The sequence below is a fragment of the Tyto alba genome, unplaced genomic scaffold, assembly GCF_018691265.1.
Source record: "Tyto alba isolate M040663 unplaced genomic scaffold, T.alba_DEE_v4.0 Super-Scaffold_17, whole genome shotgun sequence".
NCBI classification, from domain to species: domain Eukaryota; kingdom Metazoa; phylum Chordata; class Aves; order Strigiformes; family Tytonidae; genus Tyto; species Tyto alba.
The window spans coordinates 1,893,068-1,915,413 of record NW_024881279.1 but is presented as its reverse complement, the minus strand read 5'-3'; the positions used below and the strand labels follow the sequence as shown (position 1 = coordinate 1,915,413).

The window sequence follows — 22,346 nt, the reverse complement described above, 5'->3', positions numbered from 1 at the left end:
CACCTCTCTCTTGGCCCCCCAGCCTAGAGGGGAGGCACTGGCATCGCTGCACCCCGGCACCCCCAGATCCAGCAGTGGGGTGAGCACAGCTGTGCAATACATCAGCACAGCTGGGCAATACATCAGCACAGCTGGGCAATACATCAGCACAGCTGCCCGACCCAAAGTCCCTAAGGCTGAGAGACAAGAAAGAGCTCAGCTGAAGTTCTCAGATCCCCAACAGGTTTACATCAGAGGAAAAGAGCGATGTTTTCTAAATGCTCTATGCGTGCTTCAAAACCTTACTTCAACTCCAACAAATTCCCTGTATTTATGGCAAATATTATCTCCACCACTGGACTAAGTCCCACCACACGTGGGGTCCAGGTGTCACCTCCTCCGCCAGCTGAGCTGGTGCTGCTCACTGGAAGAATGAAACCTTTTGTCAGCTGTATCCCCGGCAGCAGCAGAGACAGACCTCAAAGCCTAGGAAACACTGTTCCAGCAGAAACAGAGGAGAAACGGGTACGAACTGCACCACCCCCAGGGCACCCAGGAGGGCAGCGCTGCCTCTCGCTCGGGCATCCTGCTGAAGTAAATTCAGTCGTGCTTTGCTATCGCAGCCTCTTGCAATTCACTCACGTTGCTCTTTATTTGCAGCCCAGGAGCAAATACACCCGGCCCAACACACCATCTCCAGCAGAACCAAACCCCCAGGCCTTTGCTGTGGAACCACATTCCTTATATCTGTTTTATAACTACAGTAACAGTACTTTAAACAAGGTACTGTTATAACAGTGCTTCCTGTTCTGTTAAACTCAAGGGTAAGTCCCTGTTTATAAACCCTGGCAGTGTTTATGCAAGTTCTTTAAAAATGCCAAAATCTGGGAACTAAAAGGCACTCAGCCCTCCCACCCCTGTGCCGGGGAGACAGCCTGGATTTGTGCCCACGAGAGCAGCCGGCGCAGCGGCACCAAACCCCCGGAGGAGGGTTTTTGAGCTGTACAAGGACACCGGGGCTGCACGGGGTGGAGGTTTGGAGGTCCCTGCTGTGCCCCCAGTTTAAGGAATTAGCACTTGCAGCACGTTCTCATGACCCAACTGATCCAGCCAAAACAGAACCCAAAAAAGCATCAGCTGGAAGAAGGGATGAGAAGCCTGGGTTTGCCCTCTCTGGAGCTGGGAAAGGTGCGTGGCAGAGCTGCTGCCCGGAGCAGGGCCTGAGGTCTCCGGCACCACTGGGCTCCCCCAGAGCCCCCCCAGCCCCGGCTGCTTCGCCCCCTCGGGTGTTCTGGGTCCGACAGACGTCCGCAGAACCCGGATCCCATCAGTTCAGCCAAGGAGCACAAGGAACCTCCCTCCACCAAATGAGCAGCCCGGCTTTTAGAGCAGCATCAGAACAAATCCTGAAGAACTATTTTCAGAAAGCACTGCTGAAGTGCTCCATGCCTTCGAATCTAACTCACGTCCTTAATGCACGTTAGTGGTGATGATTTTCTCCTCCTCACACATTATGAAGGATGTAGAAGAAACCTGGAGGAAAGTAATGTGACCCCCGCCCAAATAAAGAGGAAAAAGGGGTGTGGAAACCCAGCTATTAAAGAAATAAAACGTCAAAAGAAATAAGAATTCTTCCTATTAGACACATATCTCTGCTTAATAGATCAGAAATTACTCTAAGAGCCACACTTAAATATCAGAGGAGGAATAACTGCATCCCCTCCACGGCACAGGTGTACATCCATGCAGCTCCCAGCCCTGCCCAGGTCCCTGGCCGGGGCACCCACATCGTGGGTGCTGTGCCCCAGAGCTCCCGCCGTGGGAGCCACACACCCCCAAAGCACCCGGGGCCGCGCTGGAGGCTCGTGGGGAGGCTGTGGGGGACCCTGCCCGGCCCCTCCGGGGTCACCCCACACAGCGGCCGGTCACTGGGCACCACGGGCGGGTTCGAGATCGCCATTACCTCCGTGTTTCTCGCTGCAGGAACCACAGAGGTGTTTGGGGAGCAAGAAGCAGCCACGCAAACTCGTGCAAGTTGCCTTGCTGCAGCGGACAGCGAAGAGGCTGGTGGTCCAGCCCCGCATCGGCGGTGACGGCCGTCACGGGCTCCCCTGGCACTGTGCTGTGCACTGGAGAAAGGCACGAGAACATACAAAATTAAAAGATCCTGTCCATTTTTAATCACGCATGCACTACATATTTGGAGTGGCCTTGTGAAGGAAGAACAATGATGAATGGGATTAGTGCTGCTATTTTGCTTTGCTTTACACCAGTTCCCGTTCAAGGATTTGCTTGCTCCCGCGTCTCCTGGCTGCTGAGCTCCACATTCAGCTCCACCACCGATCCCCACCACCCCCCGGGTCTGGCAAGGCACGACTGCCTCCGGAGCAAATGACAAGATCCATAAGGACTTCAGCATCCCAGAGCCATGTCACCACCAATTACCTCCGGGATGCTAAAAGTCGTGCTGTGACCTGACCTCTGGCTCTCCGGTCCTGGTAGGGTAACACACCAGTCACAACCTCACTGGAAGGGGCTTCAGGGGCCGATATCGATTTTCCTGGGTGGAAGGTCTTGGTTGGGTGCTTGTGGCATCACTCTCAGCGGGGTCCCGAGCCCCAGCCCAGTGCACTGCCCGGGGGGGCAGGACAGGGAGGGAGGATGGGGCTGAGGACACCTCCCGTCCCTCCACATTAACCAGGTGGAGCCGACAGCTCTGCCACAGCACGAAGGTTCACCACGGCCACCCAGACAGTCCAGGGACCCATCGATACGAGCGGCGATCCTCCGAAGTACAGTGCAAATATCAGAAACAGACCATTCCAAACCAGCATCCCCAGTGGCTGCTCCCGGGCCGCTCTCCCCGGCCCAGCAGCCGATGGGTGTCTCCAGCTCTCGCGTGAGGATTTGTGCCGCTCCCCACTTCAGCGGAAAATACTTCACCAAAGGTCACACAATCCTTCTGATGCAACAAGGCACTGCTGAAGAATAACTGTTTCTGCTTTAAACAAAATATAGATTCTGGATACTTTGCTGGTGCCACAGAGTCAATAATTCTCTCTTCTGTCTGCAAAGCCTGGAGGGATTAATAAACTGCTTTGAACTGAATTCCTGAGTAAGAGGAGCCCTACCCAAGTCTCGCTGCAGAGATATTTTACAGTGTAATATGCAACAGTGAGCATTCATTTCTCAACAGCTATATGGTTTCTATATAGATTTATTTTTTTTATATAACAGATTATTTAGGATCGGGCTTCTAACTTTACTCCTTACTTGAAACCAGAAAGACAAGAAGTCCCGTCCTCAGGCGTGACCCAGGAAAGAATAAATGGTGACTGGACATCAGAGACATCCATCCCATCGGCGAAGCAACGACTTCCAGGCGGGCCTGGAAAGTGATGCCTGGGAGCAGGTGATGACGTCACACTCCGCGCCCTGATGTCATACCAGCTCCCAACTGCCCAGACCACCCCTCGCCCCCTCTCCTCCCCACCACCCAGGCAGCAGGAGGCTCTCAAATTAAAGCATTTAATTGAATCTGGGTTTGAAGGACGGAGCCCAATCCGGCCGAGGAGAAGTTAAGCGCAGCCTTCGCACGTTCCTCCCGCAGAGCTTTCCCTGCTGAAACAGCCCCAACCCCGGCGGGCGAGGAGGGGGCCCAGCGCGCTGCTGCTGCCGGGGCAGACGTAACTCACCTGGGGTTCGGGGTTCTGGTTCAAAACGAGACAAATTTATCAAGTACCTGCAGAAGTGGCATGGAGAAGGAAGAAGTTTCACGGTGCCTCGGTCATTGACCCCCCTCGAGGCGCAGGACTCTCGGGCTGGACGCATAGAGGAGGGAACTCGGCCCAAAGTTGCTGCTCCCCTTGCGCCTGCTGCGACGGGAGGCAGAGCAGCATCGCGGGGACGCGCTCCCCCCGCTCCAGAAAACATCTGCAGAGAGCAGCAAGCCCGCCTGCTGCCCTGCTGACATCGCCCCGCGCGGCATCGGGCGACGCAGCTGGTGGCACCTGCTGTTCCTCGGAAATTTTCCAAATGACTTGAACTTCCTTCTGTAAGAAACGTTATTTATGCCTCGCAACATTTTAGAGAAAAGTATCCATGTGTTCTCCTGAAGAGAAGAAAACCGAAGGACACAGAAAGCCAAGGAAATATCCCATGGTGCTACAGCAGGAAATCGGAAGAGCCAGGAAATAAAAGCAATAACTGTTCTTCATGTCTGTGAATTTATCTGCTTCAAACACTGGCTCAGTTAAAAAGAAAAAAGGTTCCATTTCTAGATTTCTCTAAGCAATATCAGAGCATGAAGACTACTAAGTAAGGCCAGAATTTTGTTAATAATGTGGGAAATCTAATACCAAGAAAGCCTCTTTATCCTGTCACTAGCTTTTATTGGGGAAAAAACACACAAGAACCAGCATAGCAGTGACATCTCCTGGAAGCCAACTGTCGTGGTTTAGGCCTGGTTGGCAGCCAACCACAATGCAGCAGCTCTCTCTCCCTTCCCCTCCAGCAATGAGAAGGGACAGAGAGCCAGGCTTGGGGTTCGAGATAGGACTGGGATGGGGAAAAATCCCCCTTTATGATCATGAGCAAAAGGCAGACTCGTTAGGGGAATTAAAAAAGAACATACAATTATTACAGACACTAACAACACATAACAGAGTAGGACAGTGAGAAGCATTGCCATATCTTGAGAACACCTTCCCCCCACCCCTCCCTTCTTCCCGGGCTCAGCTCTGCTCCCGATATCTCTACCTCCTCCCCCAGTGGCGCAGGGGCAGGGAATGGGGGGTGCAGTCAGCGCTGCCACTTCCTTCATGTTCGGTGAGGGGAGTGTCCGGAACTTGTTCCCCCTGCTCCATCGTGGTCCCCCTCTCACAGCAGACAGTCCTCCACAAACTTTCTCCAACATGAGTTCCCCCCATGGGCTGCAGCGTTCCCCACACTGCTCCGTCATGGGTCACTAACTTCCTCCGACTGGATTCCCTCCCAAGGCTGCAGCCCTTCCCGAGCTGCTCCGGCGTGGGACTCCCCCACATGCTGCAATCCTCCCAGCGCTGAATTACAGCAGCGGGGCTGCCTTTTCCCACGAGACCCTGGCCTTCTTCGGGCACAGACCCTTGATCATCTGAGCAGGAACAACAGGCCACAAATCAATGTCTGCTCCACCGTAGATCTTCATGGGTGGCAGGGGGGGGCCGCCCTGCCGTCTCACCACAGGATACAGGGGGGGGTCTCTGCTCTGGCACACCTCCCCTCTCCTTTCTTCCTCCGTTCCTCCACTGACCTTGGTGTTCATGCAGATGCAGCAACTCCTCCTCACAAGTCCCACTGCCCGTCACCACGTCCCTTCTTAAATACGTTATCGCAGAGGCGCAGCTGATGGGCTCAATTTTCCAAACAGAAGTGAAGCTGACGTGGAGCTGGGGGAGCTTTGAGAAGCTTCTCACAGGGGGCCGCCCCTATAGCCCCCTCCCCTGCCACCAAAACACTCCACCACTCACTCAACCCAGGACAAAAGGTTTACCTGTCAGAAGAACCGCACGAGTATTTGCTTAGCGGGACAGGAGAGATGCAGTAGCAAAGGAAAGCTCGAATGGTGTCTGTGTAACCACAAACAAGACCTGCCTTTTCAAAGGGAGAGTAAAGGGAGGGGCAGCAAACGGCCCACTCGCACGGCAGCCCTGTGCTCCTGCACTGCTCTTTCCTCCCACACCGTAAGGTAGCATTAGAGGAAGTTCAAGTGTTAAGCCCTATGGAGCATCAAGAGTTGCACTGGTGCAGAACAAAGTCCCCTGTCTGTCACCTTCATGAATCGGCAGACAGAAGCCCTGAAGCTGTAGGTGATGATTCACAACTCAAAAAAGGGAAAAAGCAGCCTGTGATAGCCCTGAAATTACCAAACCCCATCCATTTAAAAGCTATGAAAAGAACATTTAACCTTTCTACTTAAAATAGATTTATGAATAGTTTTACGAAAGAATAAGAAAGCAAACACTTCTAAAGACTGACTTTTCCTACTGGCACTCCCATTTTAAGAGCTGAGAAGCATGGAGACTTTCACATTTAACTCTTGAGTAAGAGCTCTTCAGCATCGAACGACTCCTGAACTGCTAGCCTGTGTAAAAGTGCCCTAACGGTGTTCAGTCACCTGGGTCACTGAAAAGTAAAATACAAAAGTGTGCAAGCAACTTTTTCCCCTCTATTACAGGAGATTTACAACCAACTTTACCGAGATCTCAGCCTATTTAGGAGGGAGAGGAATTCTGAGTGTGGTACTCTAGTTTGCTTCTGAAACATCGGTCGCAGCTGAAAAGCAAGATTCACCATGTTAATATTCAGGTTAACTGTTTCTCTTCAAGAAAAGGCAAAGGGCCAGAGGAAAATAATTTTATTATATCCACATTTAAAAGAGTAGGGGTGAACTTGCATGCAAAATTAGGTTGCCTTGGGTGGGCTTTTTTTTTTTTTTTTTTTAATAGAACAAATTCTCATCTTTGTTCACTACAGATGCTTTCAAAGTCACTCTATGAACTTTCTCACTGCCAGGGATCAAGCCAGGTACGCGCCAGTTTAATGAACTAGATAAACAATTGTGTCACCAATGTCCTTTGTCAGGCCATTCTCAGTAACACGAACACGCTTCTCGTCCAGGTCAATGTGGAAGACTGCTTGCTCCGGAATAGGTGTTTTCTCTGCTTCCTCCCTGCCAAGGACGGGGACACGGCGGGGCCCAAGCACAGGATCCTCAAACCTCATCAGCTTCACTTTGGAGAGATCTGCAGTAAAGAGACTGGCTGGTTAGGCTGCGGGATCCACACGCAAGCTGGGGTATCAACAGATTCAAGCAAAGCAATACTTGGGACTTCTGTATCTGCTCCCAGCAAGTGCATTCTCTCGGGAATATCATTCATGTTAAGATTTACACCCACTACAAAGATGTCATTCAGTGGTTACACAGCAAGTACCAGCACAAAACCAACTTCCAGTACCACACTCTAAGCACTAAATTTGCCTTCTCTGGCTTTGGGACAGCTATGAGTAATGGAACAGCTACAGCATTGTCTTCTGAGGAATTAATTTCAGAGACTGGGAGAAAGGGGAAGGCGAGAGTTGTCTTACAGTTCCCTACTAAAATGCACACCAGTAAAAGACTGCTAAGCAGACCAAGAAAAATCTGGGATCTTTCAGCCAAGCCTTCCTCCAAGTACAACCTTCTAGCCCTGGCGCACCAACAGAACAGTGACACCTTCTGGAAAAGACAGAGAGGGAGGAAGTGTTTAATTTCATCTGGTTTCAATCATTTCAAAACATCCACCTAGCAGAAGGCTAGTAGGTATGATACACACCTACTATGGATACAGGGCATTTCCCCCTGCCTGTACTTTGCTACGCACTCGGTCATGTATGGTGTGTGCACCATCGTCAGTGTGTAGTTGTCTTTGTTCTACAGATAAACATTAATATAAATACAAGCTGTTGAAAGATGCAGAAAGAAAGAAATTACTCTGCTGTCACAAACTTTTGGATGAGGTCCAGTTTTCCTTTCATTCGCAGCTCACAGTGCTTCAGATTTGTTTGATTCTTAATTCCTGCATTCTTCAACAAAAACACAGCTGCTGTTCCTTTAAGAAAGCTGTTTTCATTCATTACACCAGCCAGAAACTTAATGCTTATTTCATGTGAGACATTGTTGAAACTTTACCATGTCATTCTCTGTTCTAAAATATCTTTCCAAGCAGGTGGATAAGTGAGGAAGACTAAAATTATCAACAAGAAGGCTAGAAAAAAAAAAAAAACATTGTTTCCAAGAAAAATCAAGGAAAAGCATCCACCCTGAAATACTCCTACTTACAAAGACCACCTTCAGACTGTCAAGATACCATCAACATTTAAACTGACCACAGCAGCACTCCTAAAAGGCACCTTTTATTCCAACTGCAACAAGGCAAAAACCAGGAAAGAGGTCAAGGTCTTCTCAGTGCCACAGAGTGAGACAAAGATGGAAACAGCATCTCTCCTCTCCTGCCTTGTCAGTGCACATCACCTCAAGAACTTACGTGGCAGCAGAGAAGCCCTGCACGAGGCTACTAGACAGAAAACTGTTTAGACAGTAAAGCAGCAAGAGGAAGTAAAGTAATTACTGGCAGCCATCAAGATTTTTACCAAAAAAAAAGGCACCACCAGAGTTGGATGTTTTTCCTACGATGGCATCTGGGTTCCTAAGCCCCAGCACAGCAGGCACCGCGGAGCACTCGACGTGCTCCGGCGAAGGTGCCGCAGTGGCGGCTCTGCCCGGGCAGGTTTCCCGGCGCTGCAGCACGGCCGAGGCAGCGGCCCCGGGGGGCGAGCGGGGGCACCCGGGTGGGCAGCTGGGGGTTCTGGCACCCCGAATGCTCTCCCCTGTGCCCCCGGGACCGAGCCGCAGCGTTGCAGCGGCAGGAAGGCAGAGGAGGGCAAACACCTTCGCCTTCACGCTGCTGCCCACCGACTGAGAAACCCTTCCAGTGCTTACTGCGTCTCCTGTGACCGCAGAGTTCAATGTTTAACAGCTGAAATAAAGTATTAGTGCATAAAGAATACAAGAGCAGACAGGGAAGAAAATAGCTCAGGGGATTCAAAAGCAGTATTAAACTATTTCCCACAGAGGTTGCTAGTTCGAGTTTGGCATAAACAATGGTAATTGATATTCAACTGAGCAATTCTTCAGTAATCCCAATTATAAGTGGACAGTTTTCCACTATGAACTGGGACAGAAATTATGAGAAACCAACAGAGCAGCTGTTAAATTAATTCACCTCCAGCTAAATAGAAAAATAAGTCCAGCAAATTTTTTTTTCAGCCCTAGGCTCTGAAACTGAAGTGGCAGAAGCTGCCTATAACCAGTTATGAGACTAACTCTTTTTCTTAGAAATTCAAAGGACAAGGGGAAACGTCATCCATATTCATCTCTGTGTGGAACCAGGTTTCAGTGTACCAGTGGCAGAACAAAATGCTAATATGGAAAATTCACAGAAAAACCTATTCATTTGCATGTTATCTCTTCCTGTTCACTCAAACACAAAACTTCTCGCTCCTTTTTAACCATCTATTACAGCAGCACAAACTTTGGCAGCTTTCCATTTCCACTCCTCTCCTGGGAATGTTCATCCAATCAGCATGTGACAGCTGTACATCTGTGCTAGTATTTTACCTTTGATTCCTCTGTCCATCTTCATTAAGCGCCTGATCACTGTCTCTCTGTTGTCTCCTTGCCTGATTTCAATTTTTGTAGAGAAGTGGCCGTTTGACGGTTGAGGGTTCACCAAAAATACAGACACGCTGGGCTGCAAGAAAGTTAATACAAACATTAAGGGAGAATCTGTATTTGTGATCAGAGCCTCGGAAGAAACATGAAACTAAAACAAATAAACGTCTTCTGTCAACAAATACTCTGGATGGATAAACTTTGTTTAGAAACAGACTGCCAGTGGCAGAATGCAAGCACTCCCCCAACTCTTTAAAATATAAGCCAGAGCATGTAGAAATTTTTAGGACATATTTTGGGGAATCAATGACATTTTTACTCTTGAAAAGTGTTAGAGCTAGAAATACTCATATATGATACCACTGCTGTAGAGTTTCACTAGTCTTACATATTACTCACCAATTCTTCCAAGACACTACAACACAGCTGTAGGAATACTCTTGAAAGGTTTTATTTTTATGCAACTGAACGGAATTTATTAGCCCATTATAAACTAACAGATAAACACAGAAAGTATTAAAAAACACTTTGGGATTCAGCAAACAAGCAATACAAATTTTCACATGTAATTTTATAATACTTCAAAACACATATAATAAGCAACACCATAATTTCTAAGTAACAGTGGTGAAGTGAGATTTAGCCACACTTGCACAAGACCACCTCAATTCTCTCTCTTTGGCCTGTGTTTTAAGCAGAATACAAACTACCTTATCTAAGCAGCAGCAGTTGAGGCATATGGCTGAAAGCAACAAATAGAAGAGTATGCAAAAGCTCAGGTCACTTGTTTTCAACAGTACTCAGGTCAAATCATTAAAATGTGTTGACTGGAAGAACCTTAAAGCTAAGGCACCATTCACAGTCACTTTTAGGGCTCTATACAGAGGAAGAAAAAAAAAAAATCATAATTGCTTCAGGAAATGTTTCTTGTTTTGAAGGGGTGTTGGGTCAAAGGCAAAATAAATCCAACACTTATGTCTGAATAAAGTTTTTAACTGTCATATTTGCTTTTGCCTGGGTTTTAATAAATTAAGTTTTCAGACTTTCAGTATCTGAATTTCTGATTTACCTCAGTTCTGAATATGGAAAATGGTTTTCCAGGACAGCAGTCTTCTTTTATTTTATCTTCTGCTTCAGAAGCAAACTTCACTTCAATGTGATCCAGCTGTAAAAAAGGTAGAGGAGGGAATAAACAGGAGTTTAATCATTTTGGAAGGAACAAAAGGAGTTATCAGTCCTATAGAACAATTGTTTGCGTAGTACAGCAGAAAGCAAATGTGCATTGACACAAGGCAACAATAGCACACCTAAAAATCACACAATATCATTTGGAAGGGGCCTCTGAGGGTCACCTACTCCCTGCTCAAAGAGGACTGGTGCCCTCCAGCCACCCCCCAAGGACAGCCATCCCCCAGCCCCCCGGGTTCCTGATCCTGGGCTGCTCTGCTGCCCCCTCCTCATGCCCCACCACCTGCAACCCCAGCAGCGGCTCCCCGTTACCATCCCTGGTTTGACTTCTCAGCCACTACCAAGAAAGAGCTTGGCTTTATCACCCTTAACTCCCTAAGCAGCGGGAGATTTCTCCAAGATCTTCCCCTCAGCAAGCCCACCGCCTTCAGCCTCCCGCTGCAGGTCACCCACTCCGGGCTCCCCCCCAGCCATCCTGATGGTCCTCTGGCCAACAGCCCCAGGTCCCCAAAGCCCTTTAAATTGGGGGTGCAGAGAGGGGCGCAACACCGACCCGGCCGAATTCAGGCTCGGCAGAGCCTCGTGGGGAGGGATGACTCCCCTTGACTTGCCAGATCACGTCCCCTGTAGGTAACTCCCAACACAGGTCAGCGCGCAGGCAGCTCGTTTGCAGCGACAGCACACCTGCATTAAATTTCCATTCATCTTGACAACCCCAGAGCAACCCCAAAGTCCTCTCCAGCAGAGCTGATGGCCGGCCAGCCAGCACCAACTCAGAGAGAAATACGGGGTAATTCCGCCCTGGTACAGAACTTGACAACTCCTGTGAAACTTCAGGAGATTTGACAGCCCAGTTCTCAAGTTCCTCTAGATTCTCCCACACGCAGAATCCGCTGCTTTAACAGATCCATTTCTCCTTCCCTCAGTTCAGTGGGGTCTGCAGATTTATACGTATTTTAAAGTAAAACTTGTTGCTTCCTCTTGACTTCACTCTGATATGGGTTATGTCCAATAAAGCCACATTTGTTTCATACTGTACAGGTTACAAAATGAAGTTTTGCAATAAATATGTCTTTTTTCTAGTTCTTCAAACAGTTGCTTTTGTTTTTTGGGGGGTTTGGTTTTGGTTTTTTTGCTTGCTTTTAAAACACAACCTGCCTGGCCTGTCCCCTCATTAACATATTGCCTATTGAACTAAATTCTGGTTATTATATGAAGCAGCATAACTGCTACTAGATTGGCATCCATTTTACTGCACACCATAGTTTTAAAAGCCCTGCCCAGAACCTGCTCCTGGAAGAGGGCAAGGTCATCTGCTACAGTTAACATGCCATTGTAAGAGTCCATGGACAGAAGGCTAAGGACTCTGATCGTTCTTGCTAGTAATGCCTTGAAATATCTCCATCTCATTTCTTCAGCTGATAAAAATCTAAGATACTGGTCGGCTCAGAGAAAAATGTCTCTTCAGAAGCATCACTGGACTTTACTGCAGCACAGGTTGTATCTGTGATAGTAAAAACTACCTGTGTTTTGTGGGAACATGTTTATGCATTATACACCTACCACTGTGTGTCATGCCTCTATTTAACAGATTTATACACCTATATTTGACAAATTTAAACAGCAAGATCAAAATACAGAAAGTTGATAAAAAAATAACTATTACTTGAGCAATATACACCCAGAAGTTCATGTAAACAGGCTTAGAGCCTCAGGAAAGGCCAGTCCTCCAGTTATCCCAATAAAAAACAAGTAACAATATGCCAAGTATGTATCAACCTCCAGGGAATTTGTCAAATAGACAATATTCTCCATGAGCACTGCACGTTCATCAAATTCCAGTTCCAGATCAAGAACACGTGAACCATTCTTCTCCAGATTTTCCTGTCAGAGGATAAAAAAAAAAAATTAAAACCCTCTAAACGCTGTAGGTAAAATGATGCTTCAAAATGGCAAACTATCTACACTAGTCATGAAAAGAATAGGCTTTTAAATATGAGAGCTCCCTGCTGGCACAACATGCTAACACAGGAACAATAATTTTCTTGTAACAGAGTTTCTTCTACAGGGAGCTAGTGACACTGATGGGAGGAGTAAGAGCAATTAGAACACATTTTTAATATAAAATTGAAAAGGTGTTTGACATTCACAGATATTTATAATCCCTACTTAATGTGCTGGTTGAGAATTCACAAAATAAGTCAGCATTTCAGTGGTATTTCACAGCAGGAAATTCAGTCTTATGACCTAGTTTAAAATAAAGGACAAGCATACAACTACTGGACATGTTCACAGCAGTCGTAAAACAAGTTCTCTGCAGGGAAATAACAACTACTTTATATGTTAACATAAAAGTAACTTAATTAGTCCAGAAAGCCAACCGCAACAGTCACAAGAGACAAAGTATTAAAGGCAATATAAAAACCACGTGATTTTTTTTTTTTTTTTTTTGTTAAAACAGAACTTCCTCTTCGGAATTTAATCTGTCCCTTTCTTGCTTTCATATGCTGAGCCAGCTGTCTCCTTTGAAGCTCTGCTTTGTCAGACTCAGCACGATTGTGGTTTCCTTGTTTCCTTGTCAGTTTAATGTGAAAGATTCCCTACATTAACACCGAATTGCTTCCCTTTGTAAATCACAAAGTTTCTCCTACATTGCAGCCCTCCTTTCGTGAATAGGAAGCACAAGAGAAATGCTCCTTATGCACTGGAATTGCTGAATAATTTTTTTCAAAGAAAACCATACTGATCTAGGGAGTCTGAGCTCAGACGCTTCTACGTCTTTATATGGAATTGCTTACTACTCTTTAAAAATGAAAGGATCGATTAGCAGGTAAGCCTCAGCATGCCAACCCATTCCCTGTGTGCACCAGGATCGCTAACTACTGCCACACTAAGGACATGTTTCAGACCTAACGCACTGTAGGATTGAAAGCTTGCCTGACCTTTCCCACCTGTATCAGTTGATCTAACACATCACTACATCTCTCTACAAACTTATACAGGAAGCTTCATAACTGCTTTGTGCTCTCTGTTCCTCTGAAGGCTTCTGAGCTGCCATGAAAAGGAATAATTAGAATAGCAACCCTGGAAAGAGGGCAAAAGAGCACCTCCATTTATAAAATATGACAAAGCTTACAAATAGAAGACATTATTACATGCATTTTAGAGATTTAGCTAAAGCTTAGGGAGAAAAAAAATAATATTTTTACACTTACTAAAATTTTTCTATTACTCATCCCTCTCGACTTCTACACATCAGGAGCAGAAGTCAAAAAGGTTTTAAATACTACTCTTCCCCCCACCCCTTTTTTTTTTTATTTAAAATTTTGCTTATTCTTTGTGTCTTGGACCTTCCTAGCTGCTGTACTGTATTTTTATTTGCAACAGCAAGCACAAAAAAGCTTCTTTAAAAAAATGCAAGCCAAGATTTTCATAGGCTTGCACGACTCTGGGAAAATAATAATGAAATATCAGAATATTAGTGATAAAAATAGAAGAATGATACACAAAGTTCCTAATTCCACTCAGGGCTCACAACAGTCATTTTTTTCCTCCTTCAAACATAGTACAATCAATTATCTCTAGCCTTGTTCTTAACTTTCGAATGTTAAGCATTTTTATGTCTCCAGCACAACACCTTATTCTCATTTCAGCTTGAAAAACCTGAAAAGTCAAATATGATGCATTTCAAATGCAGAGGAATCCATGCGTATTTAAAGCACAGATTATATAACCTGTAAAATACACAAGCCTCAACTAGACCATTAGTTCACTTGGGCTAATTCATGTACAGATATTTTTATTTTACCTTTCTTCCAGAAACATCAAAGTAGTTTAAAAATAAAACCACGAACATGCCAAATAAGCAAGAAGCAGGATAATGACTGAAGTCAAATGGTAGCAGGAGATCCAGGAATGAAATAAAGTTAACAACAATACCCATGCACTAAATTACAGATTATCGTTGCCTTTGTCCAACACGTTTCATTCACAAAAGCTTTTTCTAAACAACAACCATCCCTCTGACACTTACCTTAATCATGGCAACAAAGGGCATAACTTTCTTCATATACTTCTTCAGCTCTGGCAAGGTGTTAAGCTCACTGGCAATTACTTTATTATCTGGCAGGTGACCTCCACTGACCTAAACATTGAAGAACATCCATTAAAAAGTATAGGTATCATTAAAAAAAAATCTTGCCCTTTAATATCACATAACCTCTGTGCTTTCCCATAAATACCAGCAAGGTTTGTCATCATAATTGATGCCACGTATAAGAATTTCCTCACCCCTTTGAAACATTTTGAAAGTACAATTTTAAAATTTTGACCAAAAAAAACCAGATAACTACTGACATTCAGGCAACTCAGTATTATTCTGCATTTTCTTTATTCTTTCCAGTAACTACATTATTAATATACTTAAGTTTTCAACTAGAACGTCGATGAAATCCCAAGCACAGGCCCAGGCTGGGCGAGGAGCGGCTGGAGAGCAGCCCCAAGGAGAGGGATTTGGGGCGTTGGGGGGTGCATCGTGAGACCCCCCTGCAGTGCTGGGGCCAGCTCGGGGGCCCCCAACAGCAGAAGGACACGGAGCTGCTCAAGTGGGGCCAGAGGAGGCCACGAAGATGCTGGGGGGGCTGGAGCAGCTCCCCTGGGAGGCCGGGCTGGGAGAGTTGGGGGGGTTCAGCCTGGAGAAGAGAAGGCTCCGGGGAGACCTTCGAGCGACCTCCCAGGGCTTAAAGGGGGGACAGGAAAGGTGGGGAGGGACTCTGGATCAGGGGGTGGGAATAGGACTAGAGGCAACCATTTTAAACTGAAAGAGGGCAGATTTAGGTTATATCTAAGGCAGAAATTCTCCCCTGTGCAGGGGGTGAGGCGCTGGCCCAGGGTGCCCAGAGCAGCTGTGGCTGCCCCCTCCCTGGAAGGGTTCAAGGCCAGGTTGGATGGGGCTGGGAGCCCCCTGGGCTGGGGGAAGGGGGCCCTGCCCAGGGCAGGGGGTTGGAGCTGGATGGGCTTCAAGGCCCCTTCCAGCCCAAACCATTCTGTGATTGTATGATTTAAGCTTTATCACAAGCACATTTTAAGCACCAGTTTCGGAAATTGTATGGGGTTTACATTCAAAATTTAGGTACTTGCAACAATCCTATCTATTGTATCGGACCAAACTGCAGATTTTAACACTGATGCAGAAAGTCTATAGAACGCCCAAAGTTTAATGCCCCCAAAACAAATTTCACATGGGGAATATTGGTTTATCTCAATACCACAAGCCAGAATAGTCATAACCCTCTATCAGCTGCAATACTGATTTGTTTAAGCTGAGAAGGATGGTTCACCAAGATGCCAAAAGCCATTCTCATCAATTCCTCATGTCACAAGCACAGATCCTTCTGCTTTCAGAAAAGCTTATTTCTTCTACTTATGACTGATGTATTTCATTTCAACATATTTCTTGTAACATCACTGAAAGGTATACACCTATTCAAGGACTAAAACAATGCTTCTAAGCCCACTTGTATAGTAAGGCAGCATTTATCTGTCAGTTGATAATGTTTCCTCAGAAATATACTGGGGAAGAGTAATATTTTAATAGCCTAAAAATAAAAACAAATTAACAGAACGTGGGCCACTTTTTACTGAGATTGTCAAAACACAATAAAATCATACTGTCATATCGATGACATTCCTTGGGACATCTTCATTAGGCACCAAAATTTATTGGACAGTTATAAAAGCATAAAGAAAATTAGGACTATCTTGCTTTATATTTAAGGAATTTGGCAACAAATTACAGCTTATAAGCTTTTCACAGGTAGAAAAAAAGAGCCCACAAATACCCCAGAGAAACCACCTGATAGTGCTTGCGCAGAACTGATAAGGTGGTATGCTGCCAAGGTGGGTAGTTCTTTGCCACGTAGATGGTACAGTGAGAAGGCTTCTGGGAAGGTTCTTTAGTACTTTTCTAAGGAAACAAAGAAAAAAATTAGGAAGGAGTCCTGAGACATCAGAGAATTATCAAGTACACACACTTAAAAAGATGACCTAGTACAATTTACCTTTCCTTTCACAGGTACCATGTAATTCTTGAGACGGAGTCGGAGGTCGTGAGCTGCTTCCATGAGGTACTGAGAAGAGCGAATTAATACCTCATCCACAGGACCCGCTGTCGGCCACGAGGCTCTCATGATGGAATCAGGCTTTGAAGAAAGGAAGAAATGACACACGCTGAGACGAAAACACATTCGTATCTGGTGGGTTTTCGACCCATTGTAGCTTAACTGGAAACTGGAGTTTAGACAGTTTGAACCTCAGTGAGCATCCATCTCTAACTAGGTTGTAAAGGACTAAGTATACAGCCAACAAGCATTTATTTGTGTGTTATGGACTATACACACAATTATACCTGCCATATAGCTACATAGTTTCAACTACAAGCACAAGGCACTTAAAAATAAAAAAAAACTAAGCTTCTCAAGTAAGTGTAGGAATATTGCATTCCTTGGTTTAACTTTAGATCACCCGCTTCTGAGTATACAACCAAAATTACTTGTATTAAAGTTGCATATATCCTCACAGTAACAGGCTAACTCTTTATGTTCACTGTCCTACGGACAATAAGCTATTACGGCTCTTCATGTTATAAGACACGTTTCTTCTACTTGCATATGAAAGACATCCAGAAGCCCGATACAAGCCTTACTAAAAATCAGTAAAAGCTTAGATCCGAATCAAATGGCAAAACTGAAACACAAGTACCTTTCCCAGCAGTGACCAGATGTGCTCACATAAATGGGGACAGATAGGAGCTAAGAGCAGAGTCTGAACTTCAATAAACTGAAACACCAACTCTCTGTGCACTCCTTCTATCGCCAGCTCACGGTATTTATCTTTTGCTGCCTGAAACAGAGCCAACACAACCATCATTAACACTCTCCAAATGCCATGGGGAAACAGTTAGAAAAAAACACAGACAATTCTAGGCCTTTAGAAGGTAGGCAGCTTAGAACCCACTCATGGATTATTACAAGAACTGTATTATTCCTGAAGCACCCAAGTGAACCTGTCGGCTGGCCATTTGATTTTTGCATTAATATGGTACTTTTTACAAAGTGTTTCTTGGCACAGACAGAACAGACAAAAATATCCACAACTGTGTATGAAGTACTATCGTCCCGAAGACCTTGCATAAAGATACTAATAAGTACTAAGAAAAAGACAATGAATGTGATCTATCATTACACATATAATTCAGCCTACCTAATCATATTGCTGAATATCGTAAAGGAGCCACATAAAGGAGTCTCTGTAATTCATTAAGTGAAGTGGCATGGTTCAGCAGACACTCTGGAGACACGGTTTCTGGAGTATAACAAAAAGCACTCTGCTCCCAAACAATTTTGCTGACGTATTAACTGGATTTCTTATTAAGAAATTACAAAGGAGCTAAAGAAAGGGAACACTCTTTTTAATAGTGTCTTTTTTTAAGCAGCTTTTTGCTCACACTAGATATCAGGACTATTTGCAGCATCACAGCTGTCTTCCTCTGGACCTTTGTAAAATGACACAAGCAAACCTTTATGATTTCAGACTTATTCCATTAAAGTATTCTTGTTTCTTGGCACAACTCTAACTCCAACGCAGCTGTATAATTAAGGATCAGAGACATCAGGATCAAAAGAAATCTACAAAGCAACAAATACCAAGTGTTAGCTTCTTCGTATTTCTCACTTAAAAATAGACCTCCTACCTGAAATTCAAAGAAGCCAGTTTTCAGAGCTTCCTTAAACATCATCTTCTCGTAATTTTGGTCCGTCTTCATTATGCCTGCATTCATTTCACTAGGGAGGGGAGGGAAGGGAAGTGAAAACATCAATATTGCATAGTCTACCCTACATAATGGCAACACTGTGTAAAACAACACTTGAAGTCACCAGTGCAACACAATCCCATAACCTATTCTGTAATGTGTTTTGTTTTATGGAATTCACTAATTTGTTAAAAAAAAAAAAAAAAAAAAAACAAACAAAAACCCAAACCTAACAGAGATACTGCTTGCAAGAAAAAAAACAGACCAAACTGTATCATTGGCCTTTGTACAGTACCTGGCAAAGACTCTGTCATTGAAGGTGTTGGCAGAACCACTTCTTAGACTGTCTCTGTTTGCAATCATCTCCTTTACCCACTCCACCCATGTGTAGAGACGAAGAATACCAGCATCTGCCATGGCTTCCACAAAGTTGGCATCTTCAACAGTGTCTCCAGCATCAGCCAAGGCTAAACGCATGCCTGAAACAAAGTGGATCAGCTAACACAGCTGGCATGCCATTAGCTGGTAGATATGGATGCAGGAGGCACAGGACTCAAACAGAGTTACAACTAACTTTGTATTTTATTAACTCGTAATGAAAAGTGACTTTATGAACTTCCTGGCCAACTAGAGAGAGGTGTCTCAAAGGATGCACTTTACCCAGGAGAGGTACACTGCCCTCCTTAGGAAGGAAACCAGTCAGACGCCAAGAACCAGGAGACTAGCACAATCACTGCCCAAAAAAACAGAGCGTGCAAGGCGGAATCTGCATACACGCCACACGCATCAACAGTATGTGTCCTATGTTTTGATCTCTTAAGTGAATGTGGAAGAATGACACAGGCACCCTCTAGGAGGTCTCAACACCAGCAGCAGTTCTTGGCTGAAACAGGTACTGTGCTAACATGCACCCCTATTTTCTAAATAGGGTTCAGCTTTTTGAACAACAACAGGCAGTAAGTGGTAAATTTATTGCAATTCAATACTCCAATAAACCCACTGCTCCTTTGAGAGCAAAAATCTAATTTTAGTCATTTTGGCATAAATGAAAAACCAGATGCAGGTCAGAACATAATTACCATCTGCAGAAAACTTGTCAACAGCTTGTGTTAGGGTTAGAAAGTTGCCTGTAGATTTAGACATCTGAAAGAAATAGAAGAGTGTTTTGTCACACGTCCATTTCATTGTTGGATAAGCAAGACAGAGGCAACAAGGGTTTGGGCAAATCACTGAGAAAGTATTTTCTCATGAATCACAAGCAAAAGCAATTTGAGAAATCTGAATTAGGTCTCACAGCAAAAACAGATTCAACTGTGCAAGTGCTCATCTAACTCCTGAATGCTGAACTCGTCTCGAGGCTTGCCCAGGCTGTCACTCCTGAGGTCCAGGGACAGCACAGCCCCAGGGAAGCGGCAGCTGCCTCCTGCAGCATTTGGGTTCCACCCCAGACTCTGTCAGGCTTTGAAAAATGGGACAACTGGTACCAAAACTTAATTTAGGTAATTTCTGGAATTAAACTTAAATGCTACTTCAAAATTGGCAATTTCAGCTCATCCTGCATTTATTTTTACAGAAGGACCCTGGTGGGGGTTTTTTTGCTTCATATTAGACAGTCTCCAAGGCCTAATTCCTAGGTTCAGGCACTTTTAATTAAATTCAATTTCAGAACTTGCATACATTAGCAAGCTATTGGCACAAAACTTTTCCTCTCAGTTCACCTAACCCAATGCTTAACAAAGCTAAAATTTAGTCAAAAACAAGAAAAAAATCATCCTATATTCTATATTACCCTAATAGAAATGCACTGAAATCTTTACTAAACTGGTGAATCTATACAAGAGCTAACTGAATTGTTAGATAGAATTGGAAGAAAGGCAGGTCTTTGCCTCTGATGAATGAAAAACTGAAGGGCATCGATGAAGAAATTAGAATTTTCACTATTTTCTCCTCTTAAATTCCAAGAAGGATTTCTCCAGTCTGGCTGACAAGTGCCTATTTTGACAACCGTAAAAGCCATCTCATACATGAAATCTCACTGTACCTTTTCAGAATTGAGAAGGAGATGTCCATTTGCTCTCACAGCGACTGGCCATTTTTCTCTGAAGACAAGATACAAAGCATTTGGTAAAGTAAATAAATTTTCTCTTTTGAAAAAAGAGCAAACATTTTATGTTCAAGTTTGGGATGAACATCCTAAGTCGAATCTTCAAAAAATAACAAAGGGGTATCTTAAATGAATTAAGGAGTGTCTTTGAAGACGAAAAGAACTACAATATAAGGGCTAGGGATTATCATTGCTGAAATGCAGCACATGGAGCACTGCACCTACAATTATACGTCCTTCATCCCACATCCCTCTAATCAGCTACATTTAATTTAAAGGCTAGTGATTGGCACTGCCCAACAGCACTTGACAGAGTCAGGTCCCATATGTCTCTACCAATGGAGGAACCAGATATTGAACGCCCCACGATCATCTTTACTACACATCAGAAAACAGCTTTGTCTATGTATAGTTTTATACAACTCTTAAGTAGAGGTTCAAGGATATGCAAACATAGTATCTGCATGCTCCAAACTACATCCTTCTAAAAGCACCATGTGATCAGCAAAGATTCTCAATCTGTACTGAATAGTTCATGGGAATAGATATGTGCTGTTTTAGCCATCCTTGAGAAGTAATTAAGAAAACTTTATTATCATTAAGATACTTAAAATTGCAGTGCAGGAATACAATTCAACACTGGAAAATCCATAGGAGATATTTACAGATTTGTCTTTTATAAAACAGGCCAAAGAAAGCTGAAGTTACAATTTTTTCCTCCACTTTTACACATTTGCTTTTTTGTGTGTTTACCTGAGTATTTCACACTGCTGTAGACAGCTAAAACATGAAAAATAGCATCAAACACCACAACTCCAACACCAGCTGCATTTGGATTTAGTTCTAGATGCTCCTACTTAGTATTATCTCCACTCCCAAAGGAGGAAAAAACCCTAAAGAAACTGAAACAGCGTTGGTGTATGTTTTAACACATCCTCTAAAGAAGCACCAAGCCAAGATACTGTTTAGTCAGGACATACAAGCCTTTAGCTTTGCTCTAGAGCCAATACAAATTGCCAAGTCAATTATGCTACATGCTGGAATTCCAGTGTTTAGAATAGACAGGATTTCAGCAAGTCAACTGAAGTCATATTATGCAGTTAGATTTCAGTTTTGCTTTAAATAATGTTTTAGAATTTGTATGTAAGGATCTCACATCTCAAAATCTTTAAAGGATTCTAGAAAAAAACAGGGGAAATAATGGTAAAAAGCCTTCAATTTCAATAACTTCTACTATAGCCAACAGCTGCAATGGGAAAGAATACATTTTTCTACCCAATTCTGAATGTTGCACAGTCCAAAAAACCCATCAGCGAATGTACCAGAACTTCAAACTCTCCAGCTTTATCTCCTGCACACCAGTTTTGCATTATCTCCAAACTTACCTTTGATCTGACCACATGGCCACATGATTATACAGGTAGTACGACAGATGATTTGGAACAAGATCTTTGCCAGAAACTCTCAGATCCACAGGATACCAAAATTCAAATTCCTCCTTTAGCTTGTCCAACTTTTCTTTCGGAATCTCAGTTTTAGGAAATGGAGCTGCCTTGAAGAAGATGTAATCCCAAACTTCTTTGTTCATTTGATGTGCCCTGCACAGAATTAGTCCCATATTGAGATGTCAGTAAAAGTTCCTCTTATGCTCCACAGCACTTTGTATAAGACAGCATAAAGCTGTTGATGCATTCTCACAACATACTCCATTTAATAAGCAGAGCAAACACGGACAAAGAGTGTACAGGTACTTTGTCTAAGATCAGATGAGTGAGTCCAGTATCAGAAACAAAATCAAAAGTCAAAACTGCTCAACCCATGCCCTGCTTAAACTGCCCTCTGATATTTCCCAATAAAGTATGAAGACTCATGTAAAGAAAAATTAATAATGAAAGCATAATCTCGAATGTCCTGGAAACCTGATCATTTCTTTTCCAAATGTTACCCCCCTCCCAGCACCACTTGTGACCTTAACAATACTAAAAACCTATTACTAGTAGCTAAATTTCCCTGCC

General features: G+C 44.2%; 1 protein-coding gene across 2 annotated transcripts in view; it reads right to left on the bottom strand.

The window, feature by feature from the left end:
• Positions 1-6,358: 6,358 nt before the first annotated feature.
• Positions 6,359-22,346, bottom strand: part of LARS1 (leucyl-tRNA synthetase 1) — a 33,502-nt gene continuing 17,514 nt past the window's right edge. For both annotated transcript variants that reach the window (XM_042790178.1, XM_042790180.1), the window contains 13 exons: positions 21,717-21,929; positions 20,269-20,326; positions 19,307-19,370; positions 18,523-18,706; positions 18,168-18,258; positions 17,177-17,317; positions 16,477-16,617; positions 16,272-16,382; positions 14,451-14,561; positions 12,197-12,301; positions 10,299-10,394; positions 9,176-9,308; positions 6,359-6,761 (listed from right to left, as the gene is read on the bottom strand). In XM_042790178.1, coding sequence (XP_042646112.1) covers positions 6,556-6,761; positions 9,176-9,308; positions 10,299-10,394; positions 12,197-12,301; positions 14,451-14,561; positions 16,272-16,382; positions 16,477-16,617; positions 17,177-17,317; positions 18,168-18,258; positions 18,523-18,706; positions 19,307-19,370; positions 20,269-20,326; positions 21,717-21,929 — 1,654 coding nt within the window. In that variant the 3' untranslated portion in view covers positions 6,359-6,555. The remainder of the gene's footprint in view (positions 6,762-9,175; positions 9,309-10,298; positions 10,395-12,196; positions 12,302-14,450; positions 14,562-16,271; positions 16,383-16,476; positions 16,618-17,176; positions 17,318-18,167; positions 18,259-18,522; positions 18,707-19,306; positions 19,371-20,268; positions 20,327-21,716; positions 21,930-22,346) is intronic.